Source organism: Natrix helvetica (assembly GCF_964273705.1).
Source record: "Natrix helvetica genome assembly, chromosome: 1".
Lineage (NCBI taxonomy): Eukaryota > Metazoa > Chordata > Lepidosauria > Squamata > Natricidae > Natrix > Natrix helvetica.
In genome coordinates, this window is record NC_138548.1 from 359,493,125 (window position 1) to 359,512,525 (window position 19,401).

At 47.5% G+C, this 19,401-nt stretch overlaps 3 protein-coding genes across 4 annotated transcripts in view; 1 reads left to right on the plus strand and 2 right to left on the minus strand.

The window, feature by feature from the left end:
• Positions 1–16,991, plus strand: part of LOC309397320 (uncharacterized protein) — a 38,827-nt gene extending 21,836 nt beyond the window's left edge. For both annotated transcript variants that reach the window (XM_081963234.1, XM_081963235.1), the window contains exons 9-13: positions 744–911; positions 9,194–11,401; positions 15,012–15,064; positions 15,452–15,514; positions 16,705–16,991. In XM_081963234.1, coding sequence (XP_081819360.1) covers positions 744–911; positions 9,194–11,401; positions 15,012–15,064; positions 15,452–15,496 — 2,474 coding nt within the window. In that variant the 3' untranslated portion in view covers positions 15,497–15,514; positions 16,705–16,991. The remainder of the gene's footprint in view (positions 1–743; positions 912–9,193; positions 11,402–15,011; positions 15,065–15,451; positions 15,515–16,704) is intronic.
• Positions 3,748–5,645, minus strand: LOC309398408 (CD82 antigen-like). The gene has a single exon (XM_081965282.1). It carries the CDS (start codon positions 4,949–4,951, stop codon positions 4,061–4,063), a length of 891 nt encoding a protein of 296 aa, XP_081821408.1. The 5' UTR covers positions 4,952–5,645; the 3' UTR covers positions 3,748–4,060.
• On the minus strand, positions 6,530–8,310 carry LOC309398386 (CD82 antigen-like). Its single transcript, XM_081965236.1, has one exon. The coding sequence runs from the start codon at positions 8,288–8,290 to the stop codon at positions 7,292–7,294; it is 999 nt and encodes a 332-aa protein (XP_081821362.1). The 5' UTR covers positions 8,291–8,310; the 3' UTR covers positions 6,530–7,291.
• Positions 16,992–19,401: the final 2,410 nt, after the last annotated feature.

A 19,401-nucleotide genomic window follows, 5' to 3' on the forward strand; every position in this document is an offset into this window, starting at 1 on the left:
GCCCAAGGAAACTATCTTTACACCTGTTTGTTGGGCTGGCATGCTTTGATGTCTTCTTTGATGGTAGAAGTGCAAAGAGACACTGACCAGGGTGTGAATCATCTCCGAGTATCTTCCTTACTCTGCTAAAGCAGCGAGATCTGGCGATGTCATCCGGTGATGTCAGAGGGCAACCAATGGTTTCTTGTGCCGAATTGATCACTCTCTGTAGGGCCTTCCTGTCCGCAGCTGTTAAACCAGCATACCATACTGTAACGCAATACGTGAGGACACTTTCTATGGTGGACCGATAGAAAGAGGTCATCGGCCGTTGTTCCACCTGATTTTTTTCACAGGGCTCTAAGGAAATGAAGTCTCTGTTGGGCCTTTCCAATCACAAGAGACACGCTGTTTTTCCAGTCTACATTTCCAGTTTTTTCAGCAGTTCCAAGAAGGCTCCACACCCATTTGTACCCACACAGGTGACCCCGAGGACACGGACAAACCTCCAAGTGACCTCAACGGCTCTCTAAAGAGAATGTAAATGACCAACTGTCCGCAAGGAGTATCAATCCTTCCCTTCCCCACCTTCCAGTCAGAACTGAAGAAGCTTCTCGGTTGAGAAGCGAAATGTCTTCGAAAGGAAAACCAATTATGTCCAGCTGCCTCTTTGAAGGGGGAAAAAAAATGCACCTTTGGGGGTTTCCTGCCAAAGGTCAATTTGGGGGCTGAAGTTTCTGTGGTTTTTTTTTTTTTTTTAATAGTGATTCCAGACAGGGATGAGTTGCAGAACGATCAGGATGGAGAGCCAGGCGGGACACCCTGCGGAGAGAACAGCAGGATGGACGCAGAAGAGCGTTCCGAAGATTTGGATGATGCCAAGGTCCAAGAACGGGAAGAAACAGCCGAGGAAGGAAAAGAGGCAGCAGCAAGTAATCTCCTTTCGCTTCTCGGGCTGTTTGTTAATCGGAGTTGGTTTTCATTACCATATAAGGCGCACCAAGATTAACGAAGAGGCAAATTTTAAAAAAAGTTTCTGCACTCTCCAGACCTCCCCAAAACAGTCCATTTTTTTGCTCATTTTTGCCCTCCCCAGCCCCCAGGAATACTCCGAAAGCCTCCTAAAGGCTATGCACAGCCATTTTGGCAAAGGGAGCGGGGATTCGGGACGCAAAAATTGCTATATTCAGTATATAAGATGGTGGTTTTCACCCTCTTTTTTGAGGGAAAAGGGTGCACCTTTACTCAGAAAAATATGGTAGTTCCTGAGGTTCCCCCCCCCCTTTTTTTTCCTAGGGATCATCTCTCTCTCTCTCCTTTCAGCTCTCTTATTATCCACATGCTCTTCCTTCATTTTCTCCCTTTCCTCACGAAGCACGCAGCGAGGGTGAAACCGCGGAAAGAATTGAACGCCCCAGACCTCGACATACAACCAATTTGTTTTGTGACCATTGAAAAGTACGGGTAGACTTAACAAGAGCTGCCTCAGTGATCATTCAGAGTTACAACGGCCCTGAGAACAAGTGACTTAGGATCGTTTTTCACACTTAATGACCACGGCAGCCTCCTCCTGGTGATGTGAATAAAAAGATCAAAAGTGGGTGGGAAAAGTGACCCTAAGTCACTGTCGTCGTAAGTTTGAACTGTCACTAAACGAATTGTTGAGGACTACCCATGCTGGCTGGGGAATTCTGGGAGTTGAAGTCCACAAGTCTTAAAGTTCCCAAGTTTGGACACCCCTGCTATACTCTAAAGCAGAGGTGGGGAACTAGGGCCCTTTTAATGGCTTGTGGCTGGCTCAGGAATTCTGGGAGTTGAAGTCCACAAGTCATAAAAGGGCCATAGTTCCCCACCTCTGCTGTATCGTATAGTGATGGCGAAGTTTTTTCACCTCAGGTGCCCAAAAATGCATGCACGTTCTATCGCGCTCGCTCGCGTGCACATCCCCATAATCTAATGCACCTCCCCCCCCGCGCCGTGCCTCCTGCGCATGTGCATGACACCCCCCACACCACACCCGCTGCACTGTGTATGGCTTTCATGGAGCAAAAACGGCCTCCCCTGCTCCCCCCCCCCCCCCCCGCAGGCCCTACAGAGTTCAGAAACGGCCTATTTTCCAACTTCTGTTGGGCCCAGTAGGTCCATTTTTCGCCCTCCCCAGGCTCCAGAGGCTTTCTAGAAGTCTGGGGAGGGCGAAAAACTGCCCAACATGCAAACCAGAAGTTTGGGAACGGATTTCCGGGTTGCCTGTTGGGCTGCATTTCTCCCTCTGGAGGCTTTGGGAGGCTTCTCTGAAGCCTCCGGAGGGCGAAAAACAGCCAGTTTGCATGTTGGGCCATTTTTCGCTCTCCCCAGGCTCCTAGAAAGCCTCTGGAAAGCCTTTTGGAGGGCGAAAAATGGCCGAAAATCAAGGCCGAAAATCAGCTGCCCTTAGAAATGGTTCCATGTGCCACCTGTGGCACGCAAGCCATAGGTTCACCATCACGGGTATAGAGATATATTATCACTTTTTGCGATCTGGATCATAATCCTTGTTAAATCTCTTCCTCTGTCTTTGTGTCTCTGTCTCTCTCCCTATCCCCCTCTCTCTCCCCACTCTCTTTCTCTCTGTCTCCCTCTCTTTCTTTCTCTCTGTCTCTCTCTCCCCCCTCTCTCTTTCTCTCTGTCTCTCTCTCCCCCATCTCTCTCTCTCTCTTTCTCTCTGTCTCTCTCTGTGTCCCTCTCTGTGTCTCTCTACTTGTTTCACTGTGTGTCTTTGTGTGTGTCTCTCTCTGTCTCTCTCTCTGTGTGCCTGTCTCTCTGTCTCTCTATTTGTCTACCTCTGTGTGTGTGTGTGTGTGTTTGTGTCTGTATCTCTGTCTCTCTTCCTCTGTTTTTCTCTCTCTCTGTTCCTGTGTTTCTCTGCGTATATGTCTCTCTGTGTGTGTGTGTGTCTCTCTCTCTGTATCAGTCTGTGTGTGTGAAACTATATCTGTGTGTGTGTGTGTTGCTCTCTCTCTCTCACACACACACACACACAAACACACACACGCACAAACACACACCAGAAGGCACTGGATAAACCTGTCCAAGGGAATTTTCTGCAAAAATCGCACTTAATCACACTTGCAAGGTTGGGCTCACTGTTCCATCTGCTCAGGGTCATCAATGAATGAACAGCGATGGGAAGGGCTCAGGAATCTTCTTTTGGTGGAGTGGTTTTATATTAGCAACATGGTGAAATAACGCAGCAATGGGTTCAAAAGGAAGTTTTGAAGGAAGTTTATTGAGGACGCGTGTTTCTCCAGAGAAGAAAACAACCATCGGAGGCGTCACGCGCATCCTTGAGAAAAGAAGGCCCCTTGCGAGTTTTGTAGCACGTTTGAAAGGAGACCCGTCCAATAGGCAGCAAGGGTCCCGGTTTCTTGTGGATATAATTGAATGCAAGGTTCTGGATAGATCTTCTGGATAAATTAATTGCGTTATCCAATTCTTGGATAATGGGAGGAAGCGACAGACACGCAAAGAAGGATCAACCTAACCTAAATCATGACTATGGATAAAGCTTAAAAATTAGCCAGTCTTTCTCAACCTCCGTCACGTTTAAGATGTGTGGACTTCAACTCCCAGAATTCCCCAGCCAGCATGGCTGGCTGGGGAATTCTGGGAGTTGAAGTCCACACATCTTAAACGTGCAGGAGGTTGAGAAATTAGGTTATGTACCTCAGAGCTGATGTTAATGTTTCAAGGTCTCATATAACTAAAGGTGGATAATGCTGACTGGGCAAATGTTGAGGAGATTGGCCAGGTTTTGAAATCTTTAAGATACGCTATAGGGATCCTGGTTCTCCTCTTTTCTGAGGAGAACTCAGCCCTCAGAAGTGAAAAACCAGAATGCTCAAGGGCGAGAGAAACTGGGAATTTCATTTGAACCTCTGGAGGCTCAAAAGGTGCGGCTTGAGTTCAACGAATCCGCTACCAGCCATGCCAAGATGTCTCTCTAACAACCTGAGGAAAACCTGGAAACAAGGAATTTTGTTCTTTTCCCTTCTGAGGAACGCTCCCTTTAACTGCGGCGGCGGCGGCCTTCCACTTGGGAGATTCAGCGGTGACCTACAGCATACACGTTTCGGCCAGCGCAAATGTAAAACGAAAGGCCGATTCCCAGGATCTCGAAGGCGATCACGATGAAGGAAACGAGGAAAAGGGCGTCCGCCACTTTCTTGAACCACTTTTGCACAAGCGGCCGGCATCCCTGTTTTTTCACGGGCCAGTCACTCGCCACAGATTTATGGGAAACGGTGTTCAACCGGCAGACGCCCAGCGCCGGTTGGAGGCTGTTTTGGTGGCTGCTGCAAGAACATGGGTAGGTTCCCATTTTTTCCTGGAAAAAGGTGTTGTTTTTCCAATTTTCCGGCCCGGTCCAGCCACAACAAGACAGTTGGACCTGGACATAATCCAAAGCTATCTCTTTCTGCTGGTTGACTTGGTCCGTTGGGTTATAGTTGTGGATGAGGCTGAGGACATTCTTGTTGAGGTCGTCTTCCGTCTTTTGTTGTTTGATAAACAAGCCAGGGAAAAAGTGGAAGATGACAATGACGATCAGGAGCGGGATGTAGGCGATCAGAGCGAATTTTACTCCAAAGTAGAGTCCGAGGCTGCCCCATAAGCCGAGAAACATGGCGAGAGCGCCCACCGCGATGAAGATGTACAGCAGGCTTTGGAAGGAGTCGAAAACAGACTGCAGGATGGAAATGTAGGCGCTCTTGGTGATCAAAACCCAGAGGCCTATGCTGAACATTGCAGCTCCCACAAGAAACAAAAGGACATTGAAGAAGCAGAACAAGCACTTGAGGCATTTGAAGAAGCAATTCGACATTGTTGCTTTTTCACAGAACCTCCTTTCAGAACTCAGAACCTTCAGCGTCAAAAGAAAGAAACACGGCAACCAAACAGAATAGCTTGGCTGTGTTTCCAGGTGGGTCTGAACCATAGAAGAGAGCCTTCCTAGACAATGACAGCATTGTCTCTTGAGGGCACTCTAGCCAGGTCCAGTCTTTATGATCCATCCTTTAGACTTGAGCGGAAGCCCTTATGACTGTTGGCTTCAGGAATGGCTCTAGCAGGGTTGGGGAACGATGGGCCTTTTATGACTTGTGGACATCAGGTCCCATGCTGGCTAAGGGATTCTGGGAGTTGAAGTCCACAGGTTATAAAGGGGCCATTGTTCTCCATGCTGACTAAGGAACTCTGGGAGTTGAAGTCCACAGGTCATAAAGGTGCCATCATTGCCCGCCTCTGATCTAGAGCATCTCCTATCCTTTTCAATTTCTTACTTCAGTCAAAATATTTTCCCAGATATTTGAACACCCTTTGAGCTTCTAATTCAGCTTTAAGCCTCTCTAGTAAGGTTTTATGGTTTCCTAACTCCTAAAACATTGCCGTTGAGCATTGGAGAAAAGTACTTAAAAACAAACACTATGAAATGATATCTAGGCTTTTATGGTATATAATCGCAATTCGAGGTCATTAAAAATGTAAACATGTCATTATTCTCCCCCCCCCCCCCAACTCCCACTCCTGGAATTAGACTTGTCCTGATCCTGCTTGGCCTTTTGTAGGATATTTTTTAAAAAAGGTTTTGTCATCTAGCGTGGGGCCCTGACAGTAAGGATGAGCTTGTGTCATGGTGGAGTTGAATGTAACATGTCAATGTTTCTCAACCGTGGCCACTTTAAGATAGGTGGAGTTCAACTCTTGGCTGGCTGAGGGATTCTGGGAGTTGAAGTCCATCTGTCCTAAATAGACAGCCATAAAAGGTTAACAAACAGTGTAATTATGTTCTGAACATTCTTGGCTGCTAGTTTATTTTATTTATTTTTTAATAAAAAGGGTCTTTTTTTGTTCTGGTTTTATTTTGTTTTTTTTATTTGTTTATCCTATTTAGGAATTTTTTATTGTTAGCCATCGAGAGCCCTGTGTCAAGGACTATATGTAACTGAGCCCAAAATTTCTGTTGCTAGGCAAGACAGTTGCTAAGTGAGTTTTGCCTCATTTTAGACCCTTGCTTGCCACAATTATTAAGTTAGTAATATGGTTGCTATGTGAATCTGGAAAATCCCATTGGATTTGCTTATCACAAGGAGATCACATGACCCCGAGACACTGCAACCATCATAAATATGAACCAGTTACCAAACACTCAAATTTTGATCATGTGACCACGGGAAATGCTGCAATCGTCATAAGTAATTTTTTTAAAGTACCGTAGTAACTTCTGTCACTAAATGAACAGTTGTGTTGTGGCCCGCCAGTGGCCAGCGGAGCTGGCAGCAGATTCAGTGAGGAGGTTGGGGAGGAACATGGGCCAGTCCTGGAGGCTTGGGAAGGCTCTGATGAGGGCTCTGTGTCGGAGGCAGAGGGGGGGTGGGCAGAGCCGTATGCCAGTTATCAGTTGCCTTCAGAGTCAGACCTCAGTCAGGCAGATGAACAGCTGGAGCCTGTTCCCAGTGTGCGCATGCGCAGAGTTGCCAGACGAAGGGCACAGCTAAAGAACAGGGGTCGACTTGGGAGTAAGGCCCCAGGTGGACGATGAATGGCCCCTCCCAGAGGAAATAAAAGAGGAGCGAAAGGGGAGTTTGCAGGAGACAATTAGTTCGCCGCGACAAGGAGTTTGTTTCAAGGAAGCCTTGGTCAGAACAGGTTGCAAGTCAAGAATTGCCTGTACAACAAAAATAAACTCCCTTCAAATGAGCAAATGAGCAAAAACAGGAAGATCTGTGATCCCGAGTCCTCCTTTGAAGCTCACCTGACCTTTCACCTGATGGACATCCCAAGCACCAAACAGGAAGGGAAAGAGAGTTGTACAGCCGATACTACTTTATTTTTCAAAAGTTGGAGAACCAGAGCAAGCGATACCATTCCAGACGGAAGAGATTTTCCCCGGGGAATTGAGGAGGTCAGCCTCAATTGAGGAAGTCAGCCTTTGAGAAGGGATGAACCAGCCTCAGGTAGGAATATCTGTGGAAGAAATCCACAAGTCTGATCTCCCAACTTGATCCAAACTGCACAGAAGGAAGAGGGTACGAACCCAGCGGAAGGGGTGTCGGAAAGACATCCGGAGCATCCTGGATCTTATTGTGGCGGTGCATAGAAACCTAAAAGCCAGGCCATTCAGAACATTTGCACCCATTTGTGGAAGGAGCAAGATAAGTAGAGGAAGAGTTGTTGGGCTAAAGCTCTAGCAGGGACTGCCAAGCACCGTCTGGAACAAGGAGCCCAGTTCCCTCTTTCCTCCTGGATCTCACCCAGGCTCCAGGCAGCGTTGTCGTCTTTAGTATAGGCACGTTTTGTCTTTGCAGAGGCAGATAGAGAGCCCTATCCCCAGCACCTCCGTGATGGCCACTCCTATGCAGACCCCGAGAAAGACGTCGAAATTTTCCTGCAACCAGTTCTGCACAACCATCCGGCACCCCTGCTTCTTCACGGGCCAGTCGGTCACGTTGGTTGCGTCCGAATTGAGCTCCAGAGCGCAGAAGCCTGTCCCTATGGAGGCATCCTCTGTGTGGTTGCTGCAAGAACATGGATAGAAGCGCATTTTGCCCGCCCAAAGGATTTTGTTGAGTTGCCAGTCTTCGGGGCCGGTCCAGCCACAGCACGAGAACTTGTATTGAACAAAGTCCCAAGCTGCTTCGAGGGCCTGGTTCGTATCGTCGGAAGGGTCATATGTCTGGAAGAGATCAATCACCACCTCGGGCATCCTGGCTTTCAGCGAGCTCTGTTGGAAGTAGATCATCAGACCAGCGGTGACCTGGGCAGAGAGGATGAGCAACAGGCAGGTGAGGTAGATGCCAAGGGCGCACCGGATGCCAAAGAGGGCCCCCAAGCATCCCAGGAAGCCAAGCACCATGGTGATGGCGCCGACTCCGATGAAGACGTAGACCCCAGCTTTGAATGAGGGCGCCGAGTTCTGCAGGATGGGAATGAAGGTCTTTTGGTCAACCAAAATCCAGGTCCCAATCCCAACCATCAGCGCCCCCAAGATGAAGAACAGGTGATTGAAGAAGAAAAAGAAGTACAGGGTGACTCTCTTACAGCAATATCCCACCCTCATCTTCTCCTTTTGAACAGAATCTTGGGGCTTCTGTTTAGAACTCGGAACATTCAACTGGTGGGGGGGGGGGGAGTCCACAAACACAATAGAACAACTGTATGTCGCCATCTGTGGAGCTTCTATCCTAGGCTTACTAAACTTTAATCCCGTGATGTTCGAACCGATGCAACCTCTCTGCGGGCACGCGAGCCGTCGGCCGAGCTCAGCTCCACTATGCATGCGTGTGCACCTCCCGCCGGCTAGCTGATTTTCGGGCCTTTGCCGCACATGCAGGAGACACACGGGCATGCGCAGGGGGGGGCAGGGGCGGGGAGAGTACGGGGGCGCTATCCCCTCTGCGCCCCGTTTTTGGTTCAGGAGCTTTAGGGAGGCCTGCTAGGCCCAAAACAGAGCACCAGGAGGGGGGGATGCATGCATGGGGGTATCGGGAGCACAGGGCTTATTTTCATGCACGGGGGGGCAGGACACATTGTATTATGGGTATGGGCACGCATGCATGCGCTGTTGTGCACGCGAGCATGCTTTTGGCACGCAAGGACAAAAAGGTTAGCCATCACAGCTTTAATCCATTCTATTTCTTTTCCTCTTTTTTTACGTTTGGGCCCAAATCAGTGTTGACTTCTGATGATCGCCTGGCCACCACGTCCCTGCCCTAAAATGAGGGAGGCACCACAAAGATAGTGGTTGATTCATTTCAGTTAGACAAAGGCTGTGTTCCTCGAACAAATGCTATTGAGGATGTGTTATTTTCTCACGTGTTATCTCTAAGCCCCTTTCATTCAATCAATCAGTCAGTCAGGCGGAAGGGACCTTGGGGGGTTTTCTAGTCCAACTCCCCTGCAGGAGACCCTACCAGTCTCTTCTTAAAAGCCTCCAGTGATGAAGCATCCACAACTTCTGAAGGCAAGCCGTTCCACTGATTAATTGTCCTCACTGTCAGGAAATTTCTCCTTAATTCCAGGTTGCTTCTCTCCTTGATTAGTTTCCACCCATTGCTTCCTGCTTTAGAGAATAGCTTGACTCTTCTTTGTGGTAGCCATACCCAATTTCTGCAATCGTTCTTTATATGTTTTAGCCTCCGGTCCTCTAATCGTCTTTGTTGCTCTTCTTTTGTTCCAACAGACCATGATCAATCCCAAGAAAAAGAAGCCCACCTTCAGTTGGAAAAGTCTACCCAGGGAGAAGCAGCAACTTTGGGAAAAGTTGGAGGAGACACTCTGCAAGAGGCGACTCCGCGAAAGACCTTGGAGGATGACAGTAGAACAGATAGTGGCCCGGGATCTCTCCCAGGCAAGAAAGCCAAAGCGAATCCATACAAATGCGTGCAGTGCGGAGAAAGCTTTTACAAGTGGTCCCAGCTGATAATCCACGAGAGGGGTCACACCCGCGAGAAACTCTACAGCTGCCCCCAGTGTGACCAGAAGTTTTCTTCCCGCCACGCCCTTCTCAGCCACGAGGCGAGCCATGCGAGCGAGAAACCGTACCAGTGCTCCGACTGCGGGAAAACCTTCCGCGAGAAAGCCTACGTTCTCCAACACAAGAGGATCCATACCGGGGAGAGGCCGTACACTTGCTCCGAATGCGGGAAAAGCTTCTTCCGCAAGGGGTCCCTGATCCTGCACGAGAGAATCCACACTGGGGAGAAGCTGTACAGGTGCCCAGACTGTGGGAAGAGCTTCAACCGTAAGCCGCACCTTGCCGTCCATCGGAGGATCCACACGGGGGAAAAGCCGTATGAGTGCTCCGATTGCGGGAAGACCTTCACCGTGAAATCGGCTCTCAATGTACACATGAGAACTCATTCGGAAGAGAAGCCCTACCAGTGCCCCGAGTGTGGGAAAAGTTTCCGTGAGAAAGGAACACTCAACATCCACAAACAGAGCCACACGGCGGAGAAGCCTTACCAATGTGCCGAATGCGGGAAATGCTTCAGTTACACCGCGTCGTTTCGGAGGCACAAGAAAACCCACTCAGCTGGATCAGCTCTCAAGTCCTACGAGTGCCCTGAATGCGGGAAAAGCTTTGGCCGTAAGGATTACTTGATCACGCACCGGAGAATCCACACGGGCGAGAAACCTTACATGTGCTCCATATGTGGGAAGAGCTTCAATCACGGAGCAACTCTCGTTACACATAAGAGGACCCACACCGGGGAGAAGCCTTACGAGTGCTCCGAATGCGAGAAGAGCTTCAAACAGATTTCTGGCCTAATTACGCACCGGAGGATGCACACGGGCGAGAAACCCTACGAATGCCCTGACTGCGGGAAACGCTTTATCCTGAAAGCGTACCTTGACGTACACAAGAGGATTCATACAGGAGAACGACCGTATCAGTGCTCCCATTGCGGGAAGGGGTTCTCCTGTTCCTCTTACCTTTTAAGGCACGAGAAAACCCACACGGGGGAACGCTCCCACACCTGCTCCGACTGTGGCCAAAGCTTCTACTGGAAACGCTCCCTGATCATGCACATGAGGAAGCACACGGGGGAGCAGACTCTGCACGAGTGCAAAATCTGTGGCAAAGGCTTCAGTTGGACGTCCGCTTTGAACATCCACATGAGGACCCACACGGGGGAGAAACCTTACATGTGCTCGGAGTGCGGGAAAACCTTCAGCGGGAAATGGATCCTCATCCAACACAAGAGGATCCATACGGGCGAGAGGCCCTACAAGTGTCCCGAGTGCGGGAAGAGCTTCCACGCAAAGTCCTCGCTCTTTGCCCACAAGCGGACCCACACCGGGGAGAAGCCGCACGAGTGCGCCGAGTGCGGGAAAAGTTACAGCGTGAAGGCCAACTTTGTGGCGCACATGAGGACCCACACGGGGGAGAAGCCCTACGAGTGCTCGGACTGCGGGAAAAGCTTCTACAAGAAAGACCGCCTCATGACGCACAAGAGGACCCACACGGGAGAGAAGCCCTACCAGTGCTCCGAGTGCGGCAAAGGGTTCAACTGGAAGGTGGGCCTGATCAACCACACCAGAATCCACACCGGCGAGAAACCGTACTCCTGCGCCGAGTGTGGGAAGTGCTTCCACAAAAAGGACCACTTGGCTCGCCACGAGATCATCCACACGGGAGAGAAGCCCTACTCCTGCTTCGACTGCGGGAAGAGCTTTAACCAGAAGGTTGCCCTGATTGTGCACAAGCGGACTCATACGGGAGAGAAACCTTACAAATGCTCCGACTGCGGGAAGAGCTTCAGCTGGAAGAGATCCCTCCTCACCCATCGGGCGGCTCACCTGGGGAAGAAGCCCTATCAGTGTTCCGAATGTACGGAGAGCTTCAGCCAGCGATCTCTTCTCGCAGAGCACGAAAGGACCCATGCAGGTGAGATCCTGTAGGACAGTGATGGGGAACTGATGGGCCCTTTATGACTTGCGGACTTCAACTCCCAGAATTCCCGAGCCAGCATGCTGGGAGTTGACATCCACGAGTCACACAAGATTCCCCATTCCTGCTGTAGGACATCCGGTTGAAAAGAAAGCGTCTTTTTTCTTCCTTGCGGAGAAAAAAAATGGCTCATGCGCTTTCAGAAAATCTTGAGATGAGTTCCTGCTGTTCTCGCAAAGGTGCTGTTCCAAAAGGCGCCTGGACTTCCTTGGGTTTTATTTTTTTCCTTGAAAATGTTTCTCTTCTCATCCAAGAAGCTTCTTCAGTTCTGGCGTCTTGGAGGAGAAGTGAAATGTTTTCAAGAAACAAAATTAGAAAGTCCAGAGCAACAAAATGATTAGGGAGCTGGAGGCTAACGCATACAAAGAGCAGTTAGAGGAACTGGGTATGTCTAGTTTAAAGAAAAGAAGGACTAGGGGAGACATGATAGCAGTGTTTCAATATCTCAGGGGTTGCCACAAAGAAGAGGGAGTCAAACTATTCTCCAAGGCACCTGAGGGTAGAACAAGAAGCAATGGGTGGAAACTAATCAAGGAGAGAAGCAACTTAGAACTGAGGAGAAATTTCCTGACAGTTACAACAATTAATCAGTGGAACAGAAGTTGCCTCCAGAAGTTGTGAATGCTCCAACACTGGAAGTCTTTAAGAAGATGTTGGATAGCCATTTGTCTGAAATGGTGTAGGGTTTCCTGCCTAGGCAGGGGGTTGGACTAGAAAACCTCCAAGGTCCCTTCCAACTCTGTTATAAGGGAAAGAAACATTCAGATTGAGTGTCTAGTTTAATGAAAAGGAGTAGAGGGAGTCAAACTATTCTCCAAGGCACCTGAGGGTAGGACAAGAAGGCTAGTCCTTCTTTCTATTAAACTAGACATACCCAATTCCTGCAACCGTTCTTCCTGTGTTTTAGTCTCCAGTCCCCTCATCATCTTTGTTGCTCTTCTCTGCACTCTTTCTAGAGTCTCCACATCTTTTCTACATCGTGGCGACCAGAACTGAATGCAGTATTCCAAGTGTGGCCTTACCAAGGCATTATAAAGTGGTATTAACACTTCACGTGATCTTGATTCTATCCCTCTGTTGATGCAGCCTAGAACTGTGTTGGCTTTTTTGGCAGCTGCTGCACACGGCTGGCTCATATTTAAATGGTTGTCCACTAGGACTCCAAGATCCCTTTCACAGTTACTACTACTGAGCACGGTGCCACCTATACTGTACCTGTGCATTCCGTTTTTGTTGCCTAAATGTAGAACTCTTACTCCAAGATCCCTTTCACAGTTACTACTACTGAGCACGGTGCCACCTATACTGTACCTGTGCATTCCGTTTTTGTTGCCTAAATGTAGAACTCTTACTCCAAGATCCCTTTCACAGTTACTACTACTGAGCACGGTGCCACCTATACTGTACCTGTGCATTCCGTTTTTGTTGCCTAAATGTAGAACTCTTACTCCAAGATCCCTTTCACAGTTACTACTACTGAGCACGGTGCCACCTATACTGTACCTGTGCATTCCGTTTTTGTTGCCTAAATGTAGAACTCTTACTCCAAGATCCCTTTCACAGTTACTACTACTGAGCACGGTGCCACCTATACTGTACCTGTGCATTCCGTTTTTGTTGCCTAAATGTAGAACTCTTACTCTTTTCACCATTGAATTTCATTTTATTAGATAGTGCCCAATGTTCAAGTTTGTCAAGATCCTTCTGTATCTTAAGCCTATCTTCTGGAGTGTTGGCTATTCCTGCCAGCTTGGTGTCATCTGCAAATTTAATGAGTTCCCCTTTATACCCTCATCCAAATCATTGATGAAGATGTTGAAGAGATAGATGAGATAGAAAGGGTTTAAAAGGGAGAATCCGGCAGGGGGCGGATTCGTGAGTTCAGTCTGGTTTCCAAACAGTTTAAGTGGAGTTCACCGGGGGGGGGGGGGATACTGTTCCAACAGCATCTTCCTCCCCCCTTCTATAAAATACTGCTTGGGGCTCAAAAGGTGCCTACTCAAAAGGCACAGTGGGAGGGGGCTATAGAAGAGGAAGGGAGATGAGCCAAGTCTCATTTCCAACTTCTTCGGCTAGGTCTACATAGCCCCAGGTCTTCACAACCTTCCAGATCTCTGGGGTAAGCTGTTCCATAGGGCAGATACTGTAGAGAAGGCCCATGTCTCGGGGCCCACCCAGTAAGAGGACCTGGAGCCCTCCGCCCTGTCTGATCTGGCGGGATGGGCAGATACCCTTAGGGAAAGAGAGAGGGTAACCTGGCCCCCTGCAACATACCGCTTCCCTCCATCCGAATTTCCCACAGCCACGTGTCAATGGTTTGTGACAATGACCTCAGGAGAGCTGCAGACGGGACAACTGGTGTGCAAAAGCCTGCTCAGCCCACAGATGGAAAAGGGGTGCAGGAAGCATCTCAGATAGCTTTCCAGAGAGTACAAAGCGAGGAGGGGACAGATCTATATATATAAAAATGGCTGTGTATGTGTATATGTTCCAGCATAACTCTGGAACTCCTCGAACAATTTCAACCAAACTTGGTACACAGATGACTTACTCTCTGGAGAAAAATACCGTGGGGGTAAGACACCCCTAACACCCCTCGGGGTGCGTGTTCTGTTAAGATGCAGCCTGTTGTGCCTTTAGATGGCTTCTACTGTACTGCCGTAAAATGGACTCTACTGTACAGTGCAGTGGAGTTGCCATGGTAACGGCTTCACAGTACTTCCACAAGGGGGCTCCCTCTGGTCAAGGGGAAAATCCAACATTAGAAATGATGTTTGGTCCGGACATTTCCCCCCTATAAATAAATACCCGGGCAACACCGGGTTATCGGCTAGTTTATTTATAAAAAGGGTTGATTTATTTATAAAATTGAATGATTGATTTGTTTATAAAATTGATTGATTTGTTTATAAAATTGATTGATTGATTCATAAAATTGATTGCTTACAAAATTGATTGATTGATGGATTTATAAAATCAATTGGCTGCCCATCTTACCATAGGGTAACTCTGGGCAGCTAACAGTCATCCAAGTGTACATATATATTAAAAACGTAATTAAATTAAAACCAAACATCGTAGGTTTTAGGACACCGTGTGGAGGACGGGGGCAGAGTGGAGGGAGGTGGGATCTGTTGTTACTCCACCAACCGCCTCTGCTGTGCTGTTCCCCCACTGAGGGCCCAGGCCAATTGGCAGAGGGCAGAGAAGGCCTTCCTCCTGGATCATCCCGCCAGCCAGAATAATCGGGCTGACGGAACCCGCAGCACGCCTTCTCTGCCGGCACTAGAGAGACGGGCCAATGCCAGTGGGGTGAGACAGTCCCTTAATATTTTCAGCCTTGCGGGATGCTAACCTCAGAACGTAGAGAGAGCTAGCGGACTTGGTTGGGCTTCTTGGCTTCTTGCCTAAGCCGCCTTGCAGGGCTGACCCCGTGTGTAACACCCACATCTTCCAGCTCCTCCCATCACACCCACAATTGTCACCGATGTAGAAGTCCTGTAAGTGGTTAAAACATCCCGCTGAATTAACTTTCTGAAATTCACAGATCTTGTCGTCGGGCCGCCGGAACTCTCCATGGAAGAAATCACCACTGCTGTGGTAAGGGGAGAAAAAATCTCTCTCTCTCTCTCTCTCTCTCTCTCTCTTTTAGTGTCTCTACCCAAACCTTCCCAGCTACCCCGGGGGAGAGGGGGAAATCTCAGTGAAAATTGATCACAATGTTCTGCGGCTACTCAAGAGAGCTTGGGTGGGCTTCTGGGGTTGTGTGTGTGACTGTGACAAAGCAGCTTGACCTGAAAGGTGAGACCTAAAGCTGAATCTGAGAGAACACCTAATGTGTTGGGTTGTGTGTCTCCAGCCCCACTTGCGTAGCTTTGGAAGGGTTCTGCAATTACAGTTTTAAAGTTTTCCAATGTGGGTTTTGTTTTATAACCATATATTTCTCTCTTTTTTTTTTGCCCTGACCACCCCCCACCCCCCTTTCAGATGAGCCTGGACTGCAATACAATTATTTTGACCACAGCCGTCTAGCAACAATTTGTCAGAAAGGTAAGTGAAGTTGAGAGAAAAGAAGGGCAGGATGGTACAATTAGTGTCCTGGGTCAGGAAGGGGAATAATTGGTTCGTGCACTGTAAGATGGCAGTGTTATTCATACTCCAATCCTTGGCAGTGTTATTCATACTCCAATCCAGTGATTCTTTTTTTTTATAAAGAATTTTTTTTGAATAAACACAAACAGACCAGATACACACACACACACACACACACACACACACACCATAACATAAATAACAGAACATAAATTTGGGGCTCCATTCTGGTCGTAAGTTGAGGACTATCTGTACTTGGCGATGGAAATTCCATTCTCCATTACCGTTGTTAAGCGTGGACTGCCTGCAATTTGAAAAAAAAATTCTTGAATAATCCCCCTTCCCTATGTTCTGTGTTACAGAGAGAGAGAGAGAGAGAATATATGTAATGTTCTTTCTTTCATTTTCAAGAAATCGAAAGAAAAATAGTTGACTTTTTAATAAAAGCAGTGCAGTTGTCATAGTGGATACTTCTTTAGATTTCATTTCTAATTTTCAATTGACCTCACATGGATTGGGCAGCCAAAATGCCTGATGCGTAAAATTACCAGGTTGGATCTAATGTTCCTATCCCTCTTTTTAGACTCTTTATTTTTTACATGGTGTTTTGTTTTACCCTGTTTCCCCGAAAATAAGACCTCCCCGGATAATAAGCCCAATTGGACTTTTGTGTGCATGCACTAAAATAAGCCATCCCCTGAAAATAGGTCCTCCCCAAAAATATTCCAACAGAGCAGCAGCCATGAGTTAGCCACACTCACCTCCTCCTGTACCTCAAAAATAATAAAACATCCCTGAAAATAAGGCCAAGTGCTTATTTCAGGATTCAAAAGAAAATAAAACCCTGTCTTATTTTCGGGGGGGGGGAATGGTATATCTTTTAGCTTTTTGTGATAATAGTAATCTTAGACGCTGATGCATCTTCTAATGCTTGTTAAATGACTGCACCCTTTTTTTTTTGCTGGTCTACGGCCACCATAAAAATTTGATTTGATTTGGGAAAAGAGAACGTTCTAGCAATCATCTCTTTTGTACAAATGACGCTTGCACATAATTCTTTTAGTAAATTGGAAGTTCCACAGAATTCTCTACATGGCAGATTTTTCTAATCCATCAACGGTCTTATTTTGATTTTATTTTTTTTAAAGGATCCTGGACTCAGCCAACTTACCAAACCAAACAGAAAACTCTTCAAATAAGCTCTTCCAAATGTTTTCCTTCAAGAAACTCATCCTTTTCCCTCTGAGGACCTCAAGATGGCTGCATTTCCCTCAAAACCAATTCCCCTCTTCATCTTTTTTTCAGCACAAAGTCCTTAGTGGATGTGGGGTCCCATCTCCCTAAATATTATCATGCTGACTGCTTCTCTTTGCTTGCGCCCTCTGAATAACATAGATCTAAATGAAATTGTGTAAAATAAAAGGACTATATTGTATTGTGCACTTGCAATTATTTCCCCCCACCCATTTTTGGATTGTACTGTTAGATATCTGAATTTACATGACGCACAATGGTGACAGATTTAACCCATTTTTATTTTAACAGTGGGGCTCACTCAATATTTCCCCAATCCTCTTGGCTCCCCAGGCCTAATGTTATATGTACAACCAGATCTTGAGGGAGTGTCAGAAAGTCAAAAAGGATTAAGCCAGTCTTATTTATGTACTTAGGCCCAGGACTCTTCAGTATCTTCATAAATGATTAGATGAGGGAATAGAAGGGGAACTCATCAAATTTGCAGATGACACCTAAGCTGGCAGGAATAGCCAACACCCCAGGAGGCAAGCTCAGGATCCAGAAGAATCACGACAAGACCTGAAAACGGCCTTATCTAACAAAATGAAATCCAGCGAACACCGGGACCAAAAATATATTTTCTTTTTTTATTTTAAATTTCCTTTTTTTATCATTTAAAGCCAAGAAATGTAAACAGAGCCAAAATGACATGTAAGGATTAGATGATTAGGTGATGACGGGGGATCTAAAAATTGATCCATCAATCAAAGACAAAATTACAAGAGAGGGACACCACGGAGGGTCACGGAACGTTTCAATGGGAACGAAAGCTGCCCCGCTGGAGGAATCCACATTTCTGACAGCTGAACAGTATACAGTATTCAGACTTTGTTCCAGTGCAAGTTACAGCTAGTCCTCGATTTTCAAACATAATTGAGCCCCCAATTCCTGTTGTTAAGTGAGGCATTTTTGAAGTGAGTTTTACCCATGGGTGAAATTCAGCGGGTTCTGATAGGTTCTAAAGAACCGGTAGCAGAAATTTTGAGTAGTTCAGAGAACCAGCAAATACCATGTCTGGCTGGCCCCAGAGTAGGGTGGGAATGGAGGTTTGCAGTATCCTTCCCCTGCCATGCCAGTGGTGGGTTTCAAATTTTTTTAGAACCTCTTCTGTAGGTGTGGCCTGCTTTGTGGGAGTGGCTTGCTGGCCATGTGACTGGGTGGGAGTGGCTTGCCGGTCATGTGACCGAGTGGGAGTGGCTTGGCATCGTGTGACTGGATGGGCGTGACCAACTTGTAAAATGTGGTGAAACTCACTTAACAACGCTCTTGCTTAGCAACCAAAATGTTGGCTCAGGAACTCTGGCATTTGAAGCACGCAAGTCTTAAAGCTGCCAAGTTACAAGACCCTCGCACTCCTAACCCTTTAGAAAAAAAAAAACCCAGGGGTGTTCAAACTTGACAGCTTTAAGACTTGTGGACTTCAACTCCCAGAATTCCTCCTCCAGTCATGTTGGCTCAGGAACTCTGGCATTGAAGTGTGCAAGTTTTAAAGCTGTCAAGTTACAAGACCTTCGCACCCCTAACCGTTTAGAAAAAAAACCCCAGGGGTGTTTAAACTTGACAGCTTTAAGACTTTAAGGTTTAGATAGGACTCTTAGAGGTAGGCGGGGCGATTGGTGAGCCAGCCAATCAGTGAGTGGCAGGCGGGGCAAGCATGGTGCGGACAGGTGGGGGGAGGGAGCTGGAACCAGTTCTAAATAGCACGGTAGATTTATGGAACCTCTTCTATAGAAGAGGTTAGAACTGGCAGGAACCCACCTCTGTGCCACGCCCACCAAGCCGCTCCCAAAGAACTGGTAGTAAAAAAATTTGAATTTCACCACTGAGTTATTCCCATGCACTGAAAGCACTAATATTAGTTTGTTTTATGAAGACAACAAAAATGCCCAAATCCTATTCTCTACAATCGCAGTTCGATGAGAAGCTCCCTTTCCTTCACACCATCCTCTTTTTTGAAAATCCAATTAAATGGTCTGAGCTGTAGTGAAAGCCAATTATATAGGGAGGTGTTCAGGTAGTCCTCGACTTACAATCGCAATGGAGCCCCCCATTTCCATTGCTAAGTGAGAAGTCTGTGAAATGAACATTGTCCCTATTTTGCGACTTTTCTTCCCACGGTTATTAAGTGAATCACTGCCGTTGTTAAGCCAGTAACACGACTGTTCAGTCAATACGGCTTCCCCCTGGGCTTTGCTTGTCGGAAAGACCACTTCCCTGCCTCCCCTCCCGCTGCTGCAGCTGCATTTCTTCAAACCCGGGAATTCCACTTTGTTTTTTCCAAAGGCTCAAAAAGGGGCCGGACCGGAAAGAGCTAATTCCTCCCGTCCGCCCCCTCCGGGAAGTCTTCACTAGGAATCGCAGCATCGCTGATCGCTCGTTTTAACCCTTCAAGAACCGGGAGGTTGGAGACCAGTGCCAGGGCTGCTCGCTTGGACACGTCCCCGGTCGATGTTGTTGGCAGCCTTTTCCATTCAGTAGCCTAACACTAGAGCTGCCGATTGACGGGCGGTGGGGTGGAATTGCAGTTTCCTATTAAAAGAAAACGCTTT

Bases quoted from the DNA above. Each gene is read 5' to 3' on its own strand.
- LOC309398408 (XM_081965282.1), bottom strand. From the start codon at position 4,951: ATGGTTCAGACCCACCTGGAAACACAGCCAAGCTATTCTGTTTGGTTG.
- LOC309398386 (XM_081965236.1), bottom strand. From the start codon at position 8,290: ATGCATAGTGGAGCTGAGCTCGGCCGACGGCTCGCGTGCCCGCAGAGA.